General features: G+C 36.5%; 3 protein-coding genes across 3 annotated transcripts; 1 reads left to right on the forward strand and 2 right to left on the reverse strand.

Moving 5' to 3' along the window:
• Nucleotides 1-641: 641 nt before the first annotated feature.
• Nucleotides 642-11,556, forward strand: LOC133797400 (endoribonuclease Dicer homolog 1). The gene is made up of 20 exons (XM_062235285.1): nt 642-2,140; nt 2,253-2,366; nt 3,166-3,376; nt 3,462-3,856; nt 3,958-4,186; nt 4,652-4,824; nt 4,905-5,027; nt 5,117-5,277; nt 6,319-6,552; nt 6,656-6,806; nt 6,891-7,073; nt 7,473-7,631; nt 7,709-7,804; nt 7,906-8,537; nt 8,907-9,007; nt 9,096-9,286; nt 9,374-10,294; nt 10,404-10,568; nt 10,666-11,036; nt 11,121-11,556. Exons 1-20 carry the CDS (start codon nt 974-976, stop codon nt 11,296-11,298), a joined length of 5,955 nt encoding a protein of 1,984 aa, XP_062091269.1. The 5' UTR covers nt 642-973; the 3' UTR covers nt 11,299-11,556.
• Nucleotides 11,557-11,688: 132 nt separating this feature from the next.
• On the reverse strand, nt 11,689-14,894 carry LOC133797401 (soluble inorganic pyrophosphatase 1). The gene is made up of 9 exons (XM_062235286.1): nt 14,679-14,894; nt 13,728-13,863; nt 13,616-13,644; nt 13,162-13,227; nt 12,824-12,931; nt 12,579-12,644; nt 12,374-12,494; nt 12,192-12,273; nt 11,689-12,027 (listed from the first exon to the last, which is right to left on the reverse strand). The coding sequence occupies exons 2-9, from the start codon at nt 13,861-13,863 to the stop codon at nt 11,985-11,987; spliced, it is 651 nt and encodes a 216-aa protein (XP_062091270.1). The 5' UTR covers nt 14,679-14,894; the 3' UTR covers nt 11,689-11,984.
• Nucleotides 14,895-16,514: 1,620 nt separating this feature from the next.
• On the reverse strand, nt 16,515-18,849 carry LOC133795456 (probably inactive receptor-like protein kinase At2g46850). Its single transcript, XM_062232906.1, has 3 exons — nt 18,063-18,849; nt 17,856-17,939; nt 16,515-17,584 (listed from the first exon to the last, which is right to left on the reverse strand). The coding sequence occupies exons 1-3, from the start codon at nt 18,847-18,849 to the stop codon at nt 16,515-16,517; spliced, it is 1,941 nt and encodes a 646-aa protein (XP_062088890.1).
• Nucleotides 18,850-21,765: the final 2,916 nt, after the last annotated feature.

The following is a 21,765-nucleotide window of genomic DNA, read 5'->3' on the forward strand; positions in this document are numbered from 1 at the left end:
ATATATACTCGGATTATTTTCCATAAACAAATATCTAAAATAAAGAGTAAAACATTCTGAAAAGTACCAATGATAAACATATATCCCTATCCTTCCCCGGTGTCTAGTACTGTCCAGAATATAATAAACATATTCATACTTTACCCCAAAAAAATCGTTCATGGAATAAATTTAAGGGAATAATTTTACTTTTCATTAACAATATTCTTTCTCAACTAGCACAAATAAATAAAATATAAAGAGAGAATAAAACTCATCCGATCCGACGGTCCATAATGGGAGATGAGGTTTGACTCTATTGATTTGGTATATCTTTATTTATTTTAGAAAGTAAAAAAAGATAATTGGTAAGTAATTTTCTAATAAGTAAGTATATTCGATAGTCCACTAAAGAGGGTAAGTGGTGAGCATTGGTCAATGGAAGTGATTACCCTTGTTCTCTTCTGCTCTTCCAAAAGTAGACAACGACTCAACCAAACCGCCACTACTACACAATCCGCAACTGATAACAGACTCCACGTGTCACTCTTACTCAACTCAAAACTGGTTTTAGTTTTAATTCCCTTAAATGTTTTTATTTTTTTAAAAGTAATAATAAATAAATAAATAAAGCTAAAACACAAAAACATTATTTTTCAGAAAAGATAAATAATAAAGCTTGAAGCGAAAGAAAGAGGGGAGGAGGGGCTGTTTGACTGAGATCCCGGTCGAAGAAGACGAAGAAGAATATATATCAGGTTATATATAGGCTTGTTTAGACCGTGGAATCTGTCTCAGACTTTCTTACTCCAAAACCCTAATTATAAGAAAAATCTAAGGGTTTTAAGATCAATTCTTCACCATAACTTGAGAGCCTGTTTCTGTAACTCATTCTCTCTTCAGTTTTGTAATTTATTTTTAGATTATTAATATATACATATATATACATTGGAGTATCTTCTGCTTTAAGTAGTTAGCTGATAGCAGTGACGCCATGGAAGATGAAGCTAGGGTTTCGGGGAATTCAATCTCTGTGCGATCGGAGGAGGTGAGGCCGCCCTCTTATTGGCTAGACGCTTGCGAGGACATATCATGTGACCTAATTGGTGACTTGGTTGATTTTGCCGACGCTTCTGTTCTGCCCGACTGTTCCTTGGCCGGCGACCGCCATGGCACCGCCAACTGCAATCAGGAGGATTTCTTTGGCGGAATCGACCACATTCTCGACAGTTTTAAGAACGGAGATGGCCTCCCTCTAATCTCGGACTTCACTTCTAGTAACGGTAACGGTTTTTGTGTTGATGATGCTTCTCGGAATTGTACTCCTAAAGAAAGCTTATTATTCCAGAATGGTGGCGTAGTGGCGCCTCCAGTTTCTAAGACGGTGTTGCCCAAGGTTGAGCTTTTGGTTTCGCAGCCTGATGGAAGTTACCGGAATAATATTCAGAATGGTGCTCGGAATTCCGAGTGTAATGGCGTGGATGCAAACAAGTTGGCGAATGGCAACGGACAGCAGAATGAGAATGGAATTCGTAGGAATGAGAAGCGTGATGTGGAAGGAGAGGAAAGATGCAGCAAAAAGGCTCGAATTGGCAGAAACGAGAGGTATGGTTCTGGCAGAGGACAATTCCATATCAGGGAGAGGGAGAGGGAGAGATGTCCGAGCAGGAAGAGGACACGAGATTGGGATGAGGTAGATAGGAGGGACAGGGATAGAGACAGGGATTGTGTTAGGAGAAAAGAGCATTACAGTAACAACAATAGGAGGGATGGTAGAGAGAGGGATTTGAGAGATAGAGAACAAAAGGGGTATTGGGAGAGAGATAAATCAGGTTCCAATGATTTGGTATTTAGACATGGTTCTTATGAAGTTGATCGTGAGGCAAAGGTGGTCAATGACAAAAACCAGGAGTCCAATGGAAAAGAGGAGGGTAAATCTGAAGAGACTAAAGAAAAGATACCTGAGGAACAAGTCCGCCAATATCAATTAGACGTTCTTGAACAGGCTAAGAAGAAAAATACTATAGCTTTCCTTGAGACGGGTGCGGGGAAGACGCTAATAGCTGTACTCCTCATCAAAAGTCTTTCATGTGATATGCAAAAGCAAAACAAGAAAATGCTCGCAATATTTCTTGTTCCTAAAGTACCACTTGTTTATCAGGTAATGTTTTCATTTTATGTGCAATATTTTTCTTATGAGTCAATTATGGTGGTGTCCATTATTTTCAAATGTTTTTGAAGTTTAATGTGGTGTCATTACAATGTGATCCCAGCAAGCTGAAGCCATCCGTGAGAGAACTGGTTACCAAGTGGGTCATTATTGTGGTGAAATGGGTCAAGATTTTTGGGATGCTCGAAGATGGCAGCGAGAATTTGAGTCGAAACAGGTAGCTTTTAAACTTTACCTTGTGAAGATTTTTCTTTTTAATTAAATGTTTCTTGTGACAAACTTACTTATGATCACTCTATTAGGTTATATTTTACTGGCTTCATTGGACTGTCGATTACAAAGTTCTTAGCATATATTCTTTACACTTGAGGGGTTGTAATATTTGTTTCCCATCTTGAGATGTTCATTATTTATATGTTGATCTTGAAGTATGATTTTTTTTCATCTCTAATTGGTCATGTAGTGAAGATGCTGTTTAATTACAGTACATGCACTTAAGTTGTGTGCAAATGTGTTCAGTGTAATTCAAACTATGAACACATGTAGGATTTCCATTTACGTATTTTTTTTTAATAATTTCGTCATTGTTATTTAATCTTGCTGCAAAAGTAACCTTTACTGAATTTAGGTAAGATATAAAGGTATTGCCAGATGTAAATTTATTATTACCTTTGATAAAAACAAACCATTCAAGCTCCTTTCATTGGTTTGACCTGTAAAGTGTAATTAGTATTGGCTTAACCAGGGTTTCTGAAGAAACAATTGGGTGGCTTTCACTTGCTCATTACACAATGTAATGTGCTTTTAATTTGCTGCATGTTTTGTCAAATAAAGATTTTTCTTGAAACTGTAACCCCTCATGTTCACCCCCTCCTCTTCTTCCTCTTCTAAGCTGTTGTTGTACTTTAAGACTTCACCCCAATTATTATTTTATAACCGGGACATGTTTTGCTTATTGCTTGATGTTATAGACTTTGCTCGTTGCTTGATGTTTTGATTGATGTGTTACTCTGCAGGTTCTTGTAATGACAGCTCAAATTCTCTTGAATATTCTGCGACACAGTATAATAAGAATGGAAGCAATCAATCTTTTGATTTTGGATGAGTGTCATCATGCTGTGAAAAAACATCCGTATTCTTTGGTGATGTCTGAATTCTATCATACAACAGCAAAGGAGAAAAGACCGTCTGTATTTGGGATGACTGCTTCTCCCGTTAACTTAAAAGGTATTTTATTTCTTTTCATTGTGTTTCCCTTGACACTGCTCTACTTGCAACATGTTAACAAAATTCATGGTTGTGTTTTATTCAGGTGTTTCCAGCCAGGTAGATTGTGCAATCAAGATTCGTAATCTTGAAAGTAAATTAGATTCCACAGTTTGTACCATAAAAGATCGTAAAGAGCTAGAAAAATATGTCCCGATGCCCTCAGAAAGGGTGGTGGAGTACGACAAAGCTGCTACCTTGTGGTCTCTTCACGAGCAGATAAAACAATTGGAAGTAGAAGTTGAAGAAGCTGCAAAATCAAGCTCCAGAAGAAGTAAATGGCAATTTATGGGAGCTAGAGATGCTGGGGCCAAGGAAGAACTGCGCCAAGTTTATGGTGTTTCAGAAAGAACAGAAAGTGATGGGGCTGTTAATTTAATTCAGAAGTTGAGGGCTGTAAATTATGCACTTGGTGAACTGGGTCAGTGGTGTGCATACAAGGTATCATTAACTATTTTTGAGATATAGTGTATTAATTGTATATGTCTTCATGAACTTTGTAACTGTTTGTGGGATAATTGCTCAGTCTGATTTTTTCACAGGTTGCACAATCTTTCTTGGCAGCTTTACAAAATGACGAGAGGGCTAACTACCAACTTGATGTTAAGTTTCAAGAGTCTTACCTTAGCAAGGTTGTCTCTCTCCTGCAATGCCAATTATCAGAGGGAGCTGTCTCTGACAAAGAAAATGTCACAGATTCCGATAGTGAAGACCCTCGTAATGGAACTGATCCTGATGAGATTGAGGAAGGAGAGCTTCCTGACAGTCACGGTGAGTCTGGTTGTTGACTGTTATGAATTGCTTGAATGTATGGTTTGCTTGCTAATACTTGTGATAAATGAATAATATATATTTTTGATTTATTTTTGTTATATCGACTATCTAAGGGTTATTTATGAGTAATGACTAGTATTAAGTTTTGAAATAGGGTTTTTGCTCAAATTTGTAAAATTGAACCTAATCAGTTAGGAAATGGGAATACTACACTCCAGTTGTGAAAATAATGTATGCTCAGAATAGCTGGTTCTTTGTAGGTTCAAAAGTATCTTCATTCTCTAATGTTTTGTAAGTTCTATGTTTTTTTAATTGCAAGAAAAAAAGAGTAAGTGTTTTAGTAGGAATTACAAATTTTTTATGGAATAAAATGTATTAAATTATTAATTGCTACGTCTAACTCATTGGTCTTTATTGTGCTTGATGTTGTAATTTATTATTAACTGCTCTTGTATTGTTTAGTTGTGTCTGGTGGGGAGCATGTCGATGTGATTATAGGAGCAGCTGTAGCTGATGGAAAAGTGACACCAAAAGTGCAGTCACTGATTAAAATACTTCTAAGTTATCAGCATACGGATGATTTCCGTGCAATCATCTTTGTGGAGCGTGTCGTTTCTGCTTTGGTTCTTCCAAAGGTTGTTATTGTTTATGCATTTCATCTTGATTAGGTTTTATCTCTTCAGCTCCTTACTTGTCATGTTCTTCAAGCTTGCAGGTTTTTGCAGAGCTTCCATCTCTCGGTTTTGTTAGGAGTGCTAGCTTGATTGGTCATAATAATAGTCAGGAAATGCGGTCTTGCCAAATGCAGGACACAATTGCCAAATTTCGAGATGGTCGCGTATGTTCAATTTCTATTGTTGACTTGATCCTTTGGGGTAGTCTTCTTTACTAGGTGATCTTAGAAAGTTCTTGCTATTTGTTTTGCAGGTCACATTGTTAGTGGCAACTAGCGTTGCTGAGGAAGGTCTTGATATTCGACAGTGCAATGTAGTTATTCGCTTCGACCTTGCAAAAACTGTATTGGCATATATTCAGTCTAGGGGTCGTGCAAGAAAGCCTGGGTCTGATTATATCTTGATGGCCGAGAGGTACCTCATTTCATGGATTTAATTGTGTTCGTGGAAAATTTGATTGATGTTTATTTAAGAAGTTTAGCTTTTGATCTTAGCTTTATTAATTTTAAATATAAGAGCATGAAATGTTAGGTTACGAGTTCTGTGCGAGATCATAAATTAGGGCAGAAATATAAATGACTGAGAATGCAATGGCAGAACTATGATTAAATAGAATGCAAATTGAACTGAAATCTAACTCTAAAATGGATTTTTTTTTTAAGACAGAACTTTTTATTATGACTTATTACTAAATAAAGATTAGAAATATTAGTAAGGATCTAAAACTTAATTGGACCCTCCTATTTGTAAGGAGTTAAAACATGGGGCTCTACTCCTCTTAAGGCTTCATCCCCAAAAGACTAAAAAGTAACTTGAGGTCCTATATATTAAAACTCAAAGGCTAAGAGTCCAATTCTAAGATTTATTTTCTAGGTGATAATGCTTAACACATGCTGGAGTATTTCTCAGCTACTTCTAGTCCAATTTTCTTCTTAGAGAAGGTTTATCCTTTTCTTGTTTAAGGTATTTAACAACTTTCAAGTATTACTTGGTAGTCTACTTGCCACTTGGCTTCTGATTTTTCCTCTTACTCTTTAATATAGAACCTTTCTATGTTTTTATCCAAACCCTATAACTCACAGTATAGTATCATAGTTTTGGGCATGGCTTGCTTTTAATTTTTTAATTAAAGTTGTTCTTTTTTGTGAATTGCCCTTTCTTTTGTGCATCATCAACTTCTAACTCCTTAAACATATATAGTCATTCTATGTTTTGATCAAAACCCTATTAAAACTAGTATCATAGCTTTGGTCATGACAGGCTTTTGATTTTGCAAATAAAGTTAAGAAACAGAACTTAATTTTCATGCTCTTTTTTTTTTACTTTTTATAAGTATGATACTTATCCTTTGTTTAGTTCATTATCAGCTTTAGTTCTTAACTATAATTTATATGTGATCTTTCACTTGAAAACTGTTTGTGGAACCGTCTTTTTTCTGAAATATATCTTTTTTAGGGGGAATCTATCGCATGAAGCATTCCTAAGGAATGCCAGAAACAGTGAGGAGACCTTAAGGAAAGAAGCTATTGAGAGAACTGATTTAAGTCATCTGAAGGATACTTCGAGGCTAATTTCAATAGATACAACACCAGGTGCAATGTACCAGGTGGAGTCAACTGGTGCTGTTGTGAGTTTAAACTCTGCTGTGGGACTCATCCACTTTTACTGTTCTCAGCTTCCCAGTGACAGGTGCTTCTTCTCAGTCTAAGATTTAGTTTTAATTGAAAAAACAGATAGTTGCAACAATTTTTAATTTTGGTGAAATCTCAGTTGCATCATATTTGTTTTCCAGGTACTCAATACTTCGTCCTGAGTTTGTTATGGTTAGGCATGAAAAGCCAGGAGGTCCCACTGAATATTCATGCAAACTTCAACTTCCTTGTAATGCACCATTCGAGACACTTGAGGGTCCTGTATGCAGTTCAATGCGCATAGCACAACAGGCAGGCATCATCTGATGGAATTCATGTTAGCTTTCATCTTAAAGCATTCAACAGTGTTCATTTTATATCTTCTTTCTTCTGCAGGCTGTTTGTCTGGCTGCTTGCAAGAAGCTTCATGAGATGGGAGCCTTCACTGACATGCTGTTGCCAGACAAGGGAAGCGGAGAAGAAAAAGAAAAGACTGACCAAAGTCATGAAGGGGATCCACTTTCTGGGACAGCTAGGCATAGAGAGTTTTATCCAGAAGGTGTAGCTGATGTTCTCAAGGTAAGTCTCTTGCTTGTTGATTTAGAATCAGATTGTCTACTTGTAAGTTTTGAGAACAAGAGCGAAGCTAGGATTTTTTCAGGTTTTGGGAATTGGTTGCATTTCTAAGCTAGATAAATTTTTAACCACAATTTTGTAGAGCTTTTTTGTGTGCTTGCTTTTGACTTTTATGGGTAGTTTATTTAAAGAATTCTAGCTGACTAAACTTCTTTGCTTAACTATTTGAAATAAAAGTTCACAACTAGGGTACTTTTCCAATTTATGAGAAGTTGTGAGATCGAGAATTGAAATCTGGCATTCCAAGCTTAATATCTTTTGTATTTAATTCTCAATTTTTTTGATTGAGACATGGAAATGAAAACAGTGTTAATAGTGCATTGACTTTCTTTGTTCTTCCAGGGAGAATGGATCTTATCTGGAAAGGATGTTTGCAACGACCCAAAACTGCATCTATTTATGTATGATGTGAAATGTGTAAACATAGGCTATACAAAAGATCCATTCTTGACTCGGGTTTCAGAGTTCGCATTGCTATTTGGCAATGAGCTGGATGCAGAGGTATTTTGTTTTAGTTTGTACCTCGGGTGTGGTAGTATTCATTTTCATTTTTTTTAACTATATTTTTCTGCTGATAGGTGTTATCGATGTCGATGGATCTATTTATCGCACGAACCATGACTACAAAGGCATCGCTTGTCTTCAGGGGTTCAATAGATATCACGCAAAGTCAGGTACATATTTTATTAGCCTACTAGTCTGATTAATTTCATATGCTTTTTAATTTTTAGATTTTTAACATCTAATACTTGAATGAAATTGCTATTTTGAACAGTTGGCATCCCTTAAGAGTTTTCATGTAAGATTAATGAGCATTGTACTGGATGTGGATGTTGAACCTTCCACCACTCCTTGGGATCCTGCAAAGGCGTATTTGTTTGTCCCTGTGGTTAGCGATAACTCTGTAGATCCTATTAAAGAAATAGATTGGGATCAAATTGAGAAAATAATTAGTACTGATGCTTGGGGCAATCCCCTTCAGAGAGCTCGACCAGATGTGTACCTTGGCACAAATGAGCGTACATTAGGTGGAGATAGAAGGGAATATGGATTTGGGAAACTGCGTCATGGTATGGCTTTTGGGCAGAAGTCTCATCCAACATATGGTATCAGAGGAGCTGTCGCACAATTTGATGTTGTGAAGGCTTCAGGATTGGTCCCTGATCGGGTTGTAGTTGAAATGCCAAGACATGTGGATTCTTCTCTAAAAGGAAAACTGATCATGGCTGATACTTCTACCAGTGCAGAAGATTTGGTGGGGAGAATTGTAACAGCTGCTCACTCTGGGAAGAGGTTTTATGTGGATTCAATATGTTATGATATGACTGCAGAGAACTCTTTCCCGAGGAAAGAAGGCTATCTAGGCCCATTGGAGTACAGCTCATATGCTCATTATTACAAGCAAAAGTATGTAGACTTTTTACATCCTCAAATCATTTGGCCTTTTTTAGTTCCTTTTATCATTTCTAAATATTTGGCTCAAGCGGAGTCTTTTTCCCTGCTTTCTCTGGCCTAGGATTTTATTGATTCTAATTTATGGACTGGCTAGCCACAATGCACTTACATGTTGTGTCTGAAGAAAGGAAAAGCTAATCTTATTCTGTAGAGTTACTTTTTTTTGTCTATGCTATTGTCAAGTGAAATGTATGGGCATACATTTGTTCCACACATTTTCCAGTGCCAATAGTTGTGGATTTCTACAGATTTTTTAAGCTTTTTCTTTCTTCTCGCACAACAGAAGAGTGTGCATTTGGCTATTGGGTCCCTTTTATATAGGTATGGAGTTGAGTTGATGTATAAGCAACAGCCTCTTATTAGAGGACGCGGTGTTTCATACTGTAAGAATCTTCTGTCTCCCAGATTTGAACATGCTGAAGGTACGATTTTGCCATTTCTACTTTTGAACTGATTTTGCTCCACATTCTTATAAATTCTCAAGTGAACGGTACAATTTTGGTGGTCTAGGTGAGTCGGATGAGAGTGTAGACAAAACATACTATGTTTTTCTCCCTCCTGAGCTGTGTTTATTGCACCCATTGCCTGGTTCACTTGTTCGTGGTGCACAGAGATTACCCTCCATAATGAGAAGGGTTGAAAGTATGCTTCTGGCAGTTCAACTTAAGCACATAATAAAATATCCTGTTCCTGCTTCAAAGGTGCTTTTTTTTTTGTCCAAGTAAAATAATTTTCAATAGTTATGAACTGTATATTGATGAATAGACACATCCTCTATCTGTCTGCAGATCTTGGAAGCTTTGACAGCTGCTTCATGCCAGGAGACATTTTGCTATGAGAGAGCAGAGCTTCTTGGCGATGCTTACTTAAAATGGGTTGTTAGTCGATTTCTTTTTCTTAAATATCCCCAAAAACATGAGGGCCAGCTTACTCGGATGAGGCAACAAATGGTGAGTAATTTTGTCTTATATCAGTATGCACTGAGTAAAGGACTTCAATCGTATATCCAAGCAGATAGCTTTTCTCCATCTCGATGGGCTGCTCCTGGTGTGCTGCCCGTCTTCGATGAGGATACAAAAGATGGAGAATCATCCTTATTCGATCAAGGTAGATCAGGTATTGGGAACACACATGAAAAGAACCAACCTTGGGATGGGCTTGAAGATGATGTAATGGAAGATGGTGAGCTTGAGGGCGACTCTAGTTCTTATAGAGTCCTTTCTAGCAAGACCCTTGCAGATGTTGTGGAAGCACTAATTGGGGTATATTATGTACAAGGTGGAAAGTATGCTGCTAACCACCTGATGAAATGGATTGGGATTGAGGTTGAGTTTGATCCTGATCAGATAGAGTGCCCAGGAAAACCATCTAACATTCCAGAAAGCGTACTTAGGAATGTCAACTTTGATGCCTTAGAGGGGGCTTTAAACATTAAATTTAGAGATCGGGGACTGTTGGTAGAGGCTATTACTCATGCATCTCGGCCATCTTCTGGGGTGTCCTGCTATCAGCGCCTGGAATTTGTTGGTGATGCAGTGTTAGATCATCTCATTACAAAGCATTTGTTCTTTACGTACACGAATCTGCCCCCTGGGCGATTGACTGATCTGCGAGCTGCTGCTGTAAATAATGAAAATTTTGCTCGTGTAGCCGTAAGACGTAATCTCCATGTGCATCTTCGACATGGTTCAAGTGCCCTTGAAAAGCAGGTTATCTATAATGTTCTTCACTGATTAATTTTCTTACACTGGAAAGATAACCAGTGGACTGCCATATGTTGTTAAATTTTGAAATCACTACTTTCTGGTTGGTTTACAGATTCGAGATTTTGTTAAGGAAGCTCAAGTTGAATTGTCAAGGCCAGGTTTTAACTCCTTCGGTTTGGGAGACTGCAAAGCTCCAAAAGTTCTTGGCGACATTGTTGAATCCATTGCTGGTGCTATTTTCCTTGATGCTGGACGTGAAACTTCTGTAGTTTGGAAGGTCAGTTTCTGAAGAACCCCCCCCCCCCCCCCCTTTCATCTTTCTTCTGGCTCAATGATCGCAGAGCTGATATTTTTCTGAACATCTGTCTTAATAGGTGTTTGAACCTCTGTTGGAGCCAATGGTTACTCCAGAGACACTTCCAATGCATCCTGTGCGTGAGCTGCAAGAAAGATGCCAGCAACAAGCTGAAGGTTTGGAATACAAAGCTACTCGAAATGGCAATTTGGCTACAGTAGAAGTCTTCGTCGATGGTGTCCAGGTTGGCATTGCTCAGAATGCACAAAAAAAGATGGCACAGAAACTAGCAGCCAGGAATGCACTTGTAGCTTTAAAAGAGAAGGAAACGGCGGAAGCAAAGGAGAAAGAAGAGGAGAATGGGAAGAAGAAGAATGGTACCCAAACATTTACACGACAAACATTAAACGATATATGTCTGCGTAGAAATTGGCCCATGCCATTCTATCGGTAAGAGAAGAATTCATCAGCTACTAACATAAAGCAAACATATTGTACCGAGCATTTCTAATCCTGTGTTATTTCTGAATTTAGGTGCGTAAATGAAGGGGGCCCTGCTCATGCAAAAAGGTTTACTTTTGCTGTACGTGTGAATACCACTGACAAGGGATGGACTGATGAATGTGTGGGAGAACCCATGCCCAGTGTCAAGAAAGCCAAGGACTCTGCGGCAGTGCTCCTATTGGAACTTTTAAATAAGTTATACACGTGATCAGGAGTTCTGGTGTTCCCATCCATAATTTTTACAGTCGGATGAGTCACCACCATTGACCATTGCGCTTTTAGATAGAGTTTACTGAAAGTGGCTTACCATATTTAAACTGATAAAAATGATTCAAGTGTCTTAGGTGTCTTTAGGTGACAAAACAAGTGTCCTTTGTACGTATTAAAGTTATAGCCTTATACCTCATTTATTAAGAATATGATTTTTTTAATGCCTAATATATTTACTTCTATTTTTACCCCATTATTTGCAGTTTCCCCTTCACAGAGAAAATTAAGGAAAACAGAATGTATTTGTTTCAATTATGCCTCTCAATATCATTGGGCTACAGGAGTATGTAATCGAGAAGAGAAAAGACAATCAACAGCACACCAAAAAGAAAAGAAAAGATAAGCTTTATTGATTCACTTCAGCTCACTAATACTCACAAGGTGGTAAATTGAGTTGATATGAGAATTGGGGGGTTGGGGTTCTACAACTGTTAAAAAGGTTTGGGAAGAAAGCAACTTTCCAATCTTACGCATATTACTTAAGAAGGATACACAGCTAATTCTTTCTTCCATGCCTGATAAACAAGGGGTTCCCACCATTCAAATTGCAAAAATGAAACAAGACATCAAAGTTTTTCACATCGTTGGATACGACTTATTAAAATTGACAAAATCGGCGTGTTTCTACCGCCTCAGAGTATGCAGAATGTACTCAGCATAAAGGTCCCTGCAACAAATTTTTAATATGAAATTGTAGTCAGATGGCTGGTACCATATTAACATATATGCAACCAAAAGTAGATTCTTATATCATTCTTTAGACGTGAAAATTCTTGTTTACAAAGTCTTTATAGAATGGTCTAGTTTTGTTTTGGCTTATGATGCACTTACATTGAGTACTGGATGGCTTCCGTGGCAGTACTATGGGGTAAGAAGTCATTGACTGCAACCTCTTTGTTCTCATTTTTCTTGTCTGTGCAAATCCAGTTAAGTAGACAAAATTCCTAATCAAAATGTACTATGAATGTAAAATGTACTATCAAGTCTTCTTGACGTGAAATTCCAAAGGATACAGTCTTCAAAGAAGCGGCGAATCTCTGAAAGGCGGTGAGGAGCAAGCTCCTTGATGTCATTGTAGTGCTTGTATTCCGGATCATCAGCGCAGACAGCAATGATCTTATCATCTTTCTCACCCTGGAATAGCACGAGAAAGTTTTTGTGAATATTGACAGAAAAATGTGGCAAAGTTTCTAGATGTTACTGAGATTGAAAAAGTACCTGGTCAATCATGGGCATTAATCCAATGGCCTTGGCTCGCAGAAAACAACCAGGAAGAACTGGCTCCTGTTCAGATAATTAGATTCGGTTTAGTACTTACTGATGCTCATTTCATGAAGCCTTAAATTTTAGTAACTGTGAAACAAATTGCTAAATATGATACATTGCAGATACAAATTTTAGAATACATATCGTGTCTTTATTACAAATTTGATCATTCAAGATGTGGCTTTGTAATAACTGACCTGCATCAGGATCAGAACATCCAGTGGATCATTGTCTTCACACAATGTGCGAGGAATGAAACCATAATTATGAGGGTAGACAACTGACGAATACAAAATTCGATCAACCTGAGAACAAGAATTATATAAACATTGAATGCAAATGTCCAGGAAAAGCAGAAAGATGCAAATTCAAACGACCAAGATTACATTCGACAGAAGTAAAAGCTTAAAGACCCCTATTTGGGAAGTGGTTCAAATCTCATACAAAGTTGGCAACGAGTGGAGAGGAATATTTAGCAGAAGTGACGTGCACAAAAAGCTAAAATTACATCAGAAGATCTAAACGTTTTACATACCTTTATCAGTCCTGTTTTCTTATCGAGTTCATATTTGACCTTACTTCCCTTGGTTATCTCAACAACCTGTACCATTGCAATAAAAAATCATTTGATAGATGAGAGACTAAAAGATACAGACGAATAGGAATATGGTTTTCAGTTGGGTCAAGAGTATTTTCTGAGGAGAGGAAGTTGGGTTTATGGTACTCAAAATAGTGACTTTGAACTGTATATACAAATTATTTTTTTCTCTTTTCTTTCTAGTTGCATATAGGACTATTAATAGATGTGACCTATTGTCTTTAATCATAGATCCCAATAAAAGAAGCAAATGGAAATCCCATTCAGGAACTAATTCAGAATACATTAAGTTGGTGAATTAAAAAGGCTTTAATAGTGTGTTCTTCTCTGGACAAGTTTTCTCCAGCCTATGTATATTCATTCACTTATTTAAGTTGGAACAAATACTTACACAGTTAAAAATCAGGGGAGCTTCAGGTCCTGCAGAAAATATTTCTTTCATGATTAGTTTCTATATGATAGATCACAAAGAACGAGAGAGATCATGATCAACTTATAAGTACCAATCTCAAGATCATGCCAGGGATGTGCAGCAACTGATCGCCTAGACAAAGATGAAAGAATCCTCTCATTCAAACGAGGGACTGAACGTTGTGGATGTTGGTGGGGCTTCTCCTCATGGTTGGCTTCGTCACTCATCTTTAAGTAAGAACACAAAACACATCCAATACAGAAATTTATCAAGTGCTCTAATAATACATAAATTAAGTTAATCTCTTTCTTTCTCAGATTAAGTCTGAGTTAATAATTATTTTAAAAAAAAAAATAAAATCCACTTCAATAAATCATGGCATACATCTTTTCAGATGCAATATAGATAACAATCCAGGGAATGGGATAACCAAAACGCTGGTCATGTTTTAAGGTCAACCGTCAATAAGTTATTTATGTTATGCAACACTAAAGGTTAAAATTATCATGAAATGAATCGGGAAATCTTACAAAGTACTGTTTCTAATTCTAATAGTGGCATTTAATAGTTGTGTGTTGCAGAGGAGCAGAATCACAAAAGTTTGATTGTCAAGATACTTTTTTTTTTTAAAAAATGAATAAAAAAGAAAAACACAGATTCATTCTAATTTATGAAGAACAGTAGATCACAAGTCTTTTTATTATTTTTTTTAGTCAGGATGAAGTTTTTTCATTTAAGCATAACAAGCAATCTAATTCCCTTATTTTTCACTCAAAGCGAGATCTTTAACCAATACTACATCTTCAGCTGGGAAAAGGGTCTGTTGTGAATGCTTCAAATCTAATCAGATTCCCCATATGGTCCAACTGGGACTTCGTAAGTCAGCCCAAAATCCCAGAAAACAACATCGTAAACTACAAGATTTGCGTCCAAAAGAGAGTAACATACGATCTAAAAAGCTTGTTATTAAAAAAAAAAAAGAAGAAGAAACGTTTGGCAGTATTCAACCAAGAAAACCTCAACTCAAACAGAACAGACGTACCTTAAAGTTTGTCGAGGGATTCACACAAAGGTTGGTGAGAATGTAAAAGAAGGCGCAATATATTATGTTGGATGGGAGCTAAAGTCTAAAATTTTCACCACATTTCCCTTTCTCTTGGGTTAAATAATGCATTTTTATAGTGTTGATTGAGATAAATGCGGGTGGGATTGGTCAAAATTTTCAGTCACACGAGAGAGAAGCTAGCTCCCCAACCCACTTGTCCTCCTCAACTTTCCACGTTTGTTTTTTCTTTTTCTAAATCAAATAAGAAGTGACAAATATTTAAAAAGAAAATAGAAGGAGAATATTTTAAAAAATAGGAGAATATCAAAACAAAAAAAAGAATGAAAGATGAACCAACCAGTCTCACATTCGTTTTTTTGTTTGTTAGGCTGTTAGGTTAGCACCGCATACATCCCATCATAGCAATATGAAGACTAATTTAATATACAAGCACGACTTGAGAAATATAAATATACAGTATTTATATAAATAATACAGCTTTTATTAAAAAATACTTGCATTCTAGTGGGATTCTGAAATAATAATTAGTCATGTAATAATAATAATAATAAGTTGTTCTTTTATATGGAAATTAATAAATAAACACCATATTTATTCGTGATAAAAATTCAAACGAGGCAGAAAATTGGCAAAGAGTTCTCTTTGTTTTCATCACTCATTTAAGTTATTGCTCTGTTCTTATTCTCGCATATTCTCATCAGAAGAGGGATAGAGAATTGTTATTAGGATAGAGAAACTCATGGAAACACCTTTATTTATTTATTTTTAAAAATGTTAAGTATAAAATGTTAATCACACAAAAATTAAAACTTTACACAATGTATAAATTTAAAAATCCTCTAATGCCAATGGTACTTGATTCATGCGACACAAAAGTCTTTTAATTCTTTTTTTTTCTTTTCTGGGCCAAATTTAAGAAATAACTTATTTCAAATTTTGGCATTCAATTAACTTTAATTTTATAATCATATTTATTATGTTAAATATAAAATTCAAACCTTTCAATATATTTTTTTATCATCAAACTTTTCAATATTTAATTACCCTCATTAGATGAGAATTCACTTGTATAAAAAACATTTACTTATAAATTTTCAAATGCATAATAATTATGATTTGGAGAAAATATTAAATTGTAATTATTGTGGTAGAAATGATTACATGAATAATTATATATATGATTTATAATTAAATATCCATTTAGCTGTATGCAGCTAAGCTGTGTAAGGGCACTGATCCTTTGACAAAACGCATAACACGTTAGAGTTTAGAGACAAAACGCATAACACGTTAGAGTTTAGAGCCAACACAAGGTTGATGGGGTATACTTCCTTTTTGCCGAAAACTGCAGAATCTGATTCTCTTTCTTGTTTTTATTGTTTGATTTGTCTTTAGCTATTAAAGTATGGGATATAAAGTTAGAATTTCTTTTTATTTTAACTACTATTTTATTTTAAAATTACTAAAATAAATCATCACATCCCAATTGGCTACTTCTCATTTGAACAGCAATTGCCAAACATGACCAACTTGATATCTTAGGAAATGTCATCAGTTTCAATAGTGGTTTATGACTAATCCTCCCCTCAATTATATGGATACGCAAAATTTTGTTAGAGAGAACAAGTAACCAAAAAGACAGAGCACATTAGTTTTTAGTCCTAGAGAAAACAACATGAATTAGTATAGAAAGTTTAGTCATATACATACATTTCATAGGTAGGCCTCAATACCATTAGGATTTTCAATTGAGACATTTTGTGACATGCTTAATCAAAATGGAAAATGGGTTGTTTGAAAACCATACTTTGATCAAGGCAGATGTATTGAATCAGGAGACATGGATATCATCTGAAGAAGGCTTGAGTTTGAGAAAGTTTCTTCCAAAGCAGGCACTCTCTTACTCCCTCCTCCATCAACTCCATCTCTTGTGATGTGTCCCAGTTCTCTGGCCACGTCAACCATTCCAAGCTTGCCATCTCCACCGAAAAGCAAGCATCTTGTAGCCAAGTCTGCAACTATCTCAATCTGCTCTCGACCAGAGCTCGGTTCTTCATGGTAGTAAAGAAGTGGATCCACTATCTCTTCTAACTTCCCTGTTCTTATTTTCTGTAAGGCCACGTTTGGTAGTATGTCCAGCCTATTTGACCCTGCAATGATCTGAAGAAGAACTATGCCTAAATCACATACATCATTCTTCTGAAACCTAAAACTTTCACTGCTCTTTAGTGAATCACGGGGAGTTGGGAATAGTACACCAAATCCAGCAATCTTGACTGAGAAGTTTTCATCTAGAAAGATGAAACCGGGTTTGAGATCACGGTGGAATATGGGAGGAGAAATCTCATAGTGGAGGAATGAAAGAATGTTAGCTGTTTCAGCAGCAATGTTGAGCCTTTTTTGCCATCCAAGACCTGTTTTTGGCTCTCTCTTTTGATGTAAATGTTCTTCTAAGGTGCCATTAGAAGGGTACTCGTACACTACTAGTGGCATATAGGCCAAGTCAATACAGCAGCCAAGAAGGCGAGCCATGTTACGGTGTAGAACAGCAGATAAGACCTCAATTTGAGACAGGACTTGCATTAAGTCTCTTTCATTTTCGCATTGTATTTTGTGGACGGCAATGTGCGATCCATCGGCAAGGACACCGGCGTACATTGGTCCATTGGTGCCATCTACTAGTTTCCGAGCCTCTTCGAACCCTTTTGTGGCTTCTTCTAGCTCATGGTATGCGAATAGCCGAGTTGTACAAGCTTTCCGGAATGAAACACTGTTATGAAAATGAGACTGGTTGGTGCCAAATGAGCCGGGCTTCACTGGACGTTTCATTAGACAAAAGAGTGCAATGAAAGAGGCAACGATGAAAGCAGAAGAAAGAACTCCTGCCGGGTGTAAAAAGATGCGACCACATTATTATCTTATGAAACCAGTACATAGAAGAGTCTCCAATATCATACAGATGTAAAGATATCAACCCACTAATAAGATTATAGATTATTCATTACCGATTAGTTTTGAAAAGACACTCATGAGTTACCATACCTTCTATTCTATATACTAAGTAACTTTTCATTTTCCTACTTTCTAAACCTTCGTCCTACTATTGCCTACTCAAATTTAGTGCATGCATATGCATCTTTTTATGTCACTTACCACCTATAATTACAAGTTTCTTGTCACTATGCCTTTTGTTGATGCAGTCATTTCCGTACACCTCCATCCTGTCTTTAATGCATGCTGTGTCAAACAAGATGTCTTTGTTACAGGCAGAAGAAGCAAGCAAGCAGCATACCAAAACACATTGATGACAGTTCAACTATAAATACATATGGTTTATCACAAAACAAGAAAGCTACTCACATTTTAAGCACCCTTTCCCTTTTGCAAAGCCATCTCCAACAAATCCATCTTGACACAAACACCTCACCCCTGCTTTGACTGCCGTGGCATTAGCAATATAAGCATTGGTGGCACAAACAACCTTGGATAAGTTCTTTGGAATCGCCCATTCCAGCTTAACCCCGCGCTTTGCTGAGTTTGTTGTGGTTCTCAGAACAACCCAACTGGCGAATCCTCTGCAGCCAAACTTGGAAAACACTGAAAACTTCTCTCCAAGACGCCACACACTGTGATCAGACAAGGGATAGCAACAAGCAGGGGAACTACTCCCACTTCCATCACAACCAGGCAAGTCAATGGCTTCACATTCGGCTTTACACAAAGAAGAGTCCTCACAATCATACAAGCCAAGAACATTTTCAGACGACACTGCAAAGTTGTCGTTTTTCTCAAAACCAAAGGAGTTGAGATCATTGTACTGACGACATGAAGATGAACCTGGTCCAGGAAAGTTCACCAGTAAACCATCCGAGTAGAATTCAAGCACTCTATACTTTTGAGAACCGATGTTGAGAAAAAGGGATGTTGAATTCACACAAGAGAGTTGAAAAGCATTAGAGACCACCACCCCACAAGAAGAGTTCAAGTGAAATGGAAATGGGATTTTGAGCTCTCCACATGTGTCGTTGCACTCATTTAGAACCAAAAGAGGTTCTGCTAGAAATTGTCGTTCATGGAGAGAATGAGATATGGGAAAGTCAGCAATCAATCTGAGAAGGATAAAGAAAGTCAGAATCGAAGGGAACATTGCCAGTGATAAAAGTTTTGACTGTGAAAATTATTTTCTGAAATTGAAAGGGAAGAAGAGCAATGAATGCATTTAGTAGGTGGCCATAGAATATGTATAATATGTATAGTATAATGTATATGACCTTCTTAAACAAAACAATGCTTATAAGAGAGGTGAGATAGAGTACCATAGCGCACACACATCATCACCAAGGACTGCAGCCTAGATTCTGCTACGTCAAGAGGAACCACAATCAGATAATGACGTGGCAAGATCAAGGAGGTATTGGGGTGTCGAAGAAGGCATTGAAGTTGGGGAAAGCGAAGAAGATTGGTCTGGGAAATGGGGTGCAGTTCGTACCATATAATATATAGAATGGCGTGAACTTGGTGAGCGTGGCCGAGATGTGTGAGCACTTCAACTCAGTTAAGTGGCTCTTCGTAGACATTAAAATAATATTGGCAATTTGCATGGCCTTCGAGATTTGGTATAATAACAATGCATTACGTTGAACGAAGCTAATATATAAATATAAAATATATGTAATACTATATTAGCATAGTTTGAGAGTTACGGAATGTCAGATCTATATATAAACCATTTTATATGTATATCTCTAAAGCTGTAGTACGTTATTATATTCTATGCACGTAAGCTGTCCCTCAAGCCCCAATGTGCCACAAATTTGAGAGTTAGAGAGATTAGATTTGTTGTGAGTGCCATCTGTGCTTATAAAACAGAGTTGGGTATGCTTTACTTTTGGTCTTATCATTCCCAATGAAGAGAAAAAAAATAATATGAGAAAGCTGTGTTCTCGACTCGAGCACCGCTATGCTATACCTCCTCGGTACTGTTGTATGTAACCCCTGGGTTGAGATTTATATGCCTAACTTGGTCTGGGTTACGTGGCGAGATCTTATTGCCTTACAACTTATAATAAGGATAGTAGTTTGAGAAGAGAGATTGTGGACGACTGAGTTGTAAATGAATATATATAAAACATCCTCCGTGTACTGGTGTACATGGAGTAATAAAGCTAAAGCTAATAGGTTAGTCGAAATAAAGCCGAATCCATTGAGGGAAGAGAAGTCTTCCTTGGACCTAATGATGCCCAAAGGCATCTGTGGCACATTTTCATACAACTTCAATTTTAAGGAGAAAATATAATGAGAGTTTTTTAATTAAGGTATTAATAATATGAAGAAAAAAAACCTTTTTGGAATAGGTGGATATTTGTTTTTTTAGAGACGCACAATAATTTACTAATTTTTTTTTTTTACCTTGAGAGAGGGTATTGAACTTGTGATCTCCTTTTTATAAAGTATAGTAGCACCACCACTGGATTATGCCTAATTTACTAATTAAATTACAAAGGAAATAAATAAATTTATTATATATATAGGCAGATTTTTAGATAGAGGCATCATTTATGTAGGGGCATTTTTGTTTTTGGCATACGGAGAATTACAACCCAATTTTTTTATATAACTGAAATTCCGTTTCTAGTAATTACCAAATTAATTAAACCAAGTGAATTAATTAAAGTGCGGAATGGTAATTAACTGTTTACACAGAATACAGTTCTGTCGGGACAGAAACTACACTTGTCACGACAGAAACTGAACTCAATAAAAAGACAGTGCAAAACAATAAAGAACACAACGAATGTTTACAAAGTTCAGAAACCCTTTCAGATAACCTACTCCTTGGGGCCACGCCGAGAGAATAAAACCAATTAATAAAGAATCACAAGTACAAAAACATTGACTTAAACAAAACAAGACTCCCTCTTGAGATTTGCCGCAACTTGTTGTACTTCTCTTCACTAATCTGATCTTGATTGAAACGCTCAACCACTTGAACTCCCTTCAATGGCCAGCGAGTGCTTGCATCCTCCTGACGCAAGGCTTGTAAAAATCGTCTCCCGAAGACTACAAATGTTGTGTTCAAATTACAATGTGTATTCACTCATGAATATGGTATAAACTCACCACTAAAAACTAAACACACATAATTCTACAAGATCACGTGAATACTTATGATCTTGAATACAAAGAGGAACTCTCACAAATATTACAATAAAGTTCACGAATAATGCACCAAAGAGTTCACTTTTCTCACTGCCTTTAGAGCCTTATTTATGGAGTCCTTTTTCGTGCTCACAAAGGCAGAGAAATAATTCTTCTAAAAAAGGCAAGAATCATAGTAGTTATTCTTGATTGATGAAGAGTTGCCTTTTTTAGAAAATGTTGATCCGACAGATGCGATATCGGTGGGGACAGCTCAGACCTGAGTCGGATAAAAAACAAGCTCAAAAAGGAAACAATAATTAATGACATTAAGAACCAGTTTCCTGATTGCAATCCTTGAGCTGCACGAAAAATATATAAGCAAATATTCCAAAAACAACTTTGGGTAAGTACCGAATATTTGCAATATATTTTTTCCCTTTAAAAGCAAAATGAGACAATAAGGAAACCAAAATTCACAAAAAAGGAAACCAAATATTTCTGAAAATTATAATAAAGGAAACCAAACATTTCCGAAAAGTATAATAAAGGGAAACAAACATTTCCGAATATTATAATAAAGGGAAACAACTAAATCCACCAATTTATCTTTTAAGAAATAGATATTTCTATAAAAATGCCAATTATAGGATTTACAATAACAATGTACATTATAGTTATTGATGAGTGCGTATTTTATGCATTCATTTATGTCTCTTTTATCTTGATTTGGTGTACTTACTTCAAGTTTTTAGGTAGATTTGATGTGTTATGTTAAAGAGTGCAGGAATAAGCTTAATAGATGATTTTGTGACCAATTGAGAATTTCAAGTCGAATTTTGACCATTATTCATTCATGTTTTGGAAAATCTATTAGAAATGTAAGTTGTAGATATTAAGTTATGCATGTTTTACTGAGTAGTGT

This window comes from Humulus lupulus, chromosome 8 (assembly GCF_963169125.1).
Source record: "Humulus lupulus chromosome 8, drHumLupu1.1, whole genome shotgun sequence".
Lineage (NCBI taxonomy): Eukaryota > Viridiplantae > Streptophyta > Magnoliopsida > Rosales > Cannabaceae > Humulus > Humulus lupulus.

Coding starts and splice junctions, on each gene's coding strand:
- LOC133795456 (XM_062232906.1), bottom strand. CDS start 18,849: ATGTTCCCTTCGATTCTGACTTTCTTTATCCTTCTCAGATTGATTGCT. Junction 17,940..18,062: donor AGGGAAAGGGTGCTTAAAAT/GTGAGTAGCTTT, acceptor TGTTTGACACAG/CATGCATTAAAGACAGGATG. Junction 17,585..17,855: donor GAAACTTGTAATTATAGGTG/GTAAGTGACATA, acceptor TACACCCGGCAG/GAGTTCTTTCTTCTGCTTTC.
- LOC133797400 (XM_062235285.1), top strand. CDS start 974: ATGGAAGATGAAGCTAGGGTTTCGGGGAATTCAATCTCTGTGCGATCG. Junction 2,141..2,252: donor AAGTACCACTTGTTTATCAG/GTAATGTTTTCA, acceptor ATGTGATCCCAG/CAAGCTGAAGCCATCCGTGA. Junction 4,825..4,904: donor CTGCTTTGGTTCTTCCAAAG/GTTGTTATTGTT, acceptor TCAAGCTTGCAG/GTTTTTGCAGAGCTTCCATC.
- LOC133797401 (XM_062235286.1), bottom strand. CDS start 13,863: ATGAGTGACGAAGCCAACCATGAGGAGAAGCCCCACCAACATCCACAA. Junction 13,645..13,727: donor CTGGCATGATCTTGAGATTG/GTACTTATAAGT, acceptor TATTTTCTGCAG/GACCTGAAGCTCCCCTGATT. Junction 12,932..13,161: donor AGAAAACAGGACTGATAAAG/GTATGTAAAACG, acceptor TCTTGTTCTCAG/GTTGATCGAATTTTGTATTC.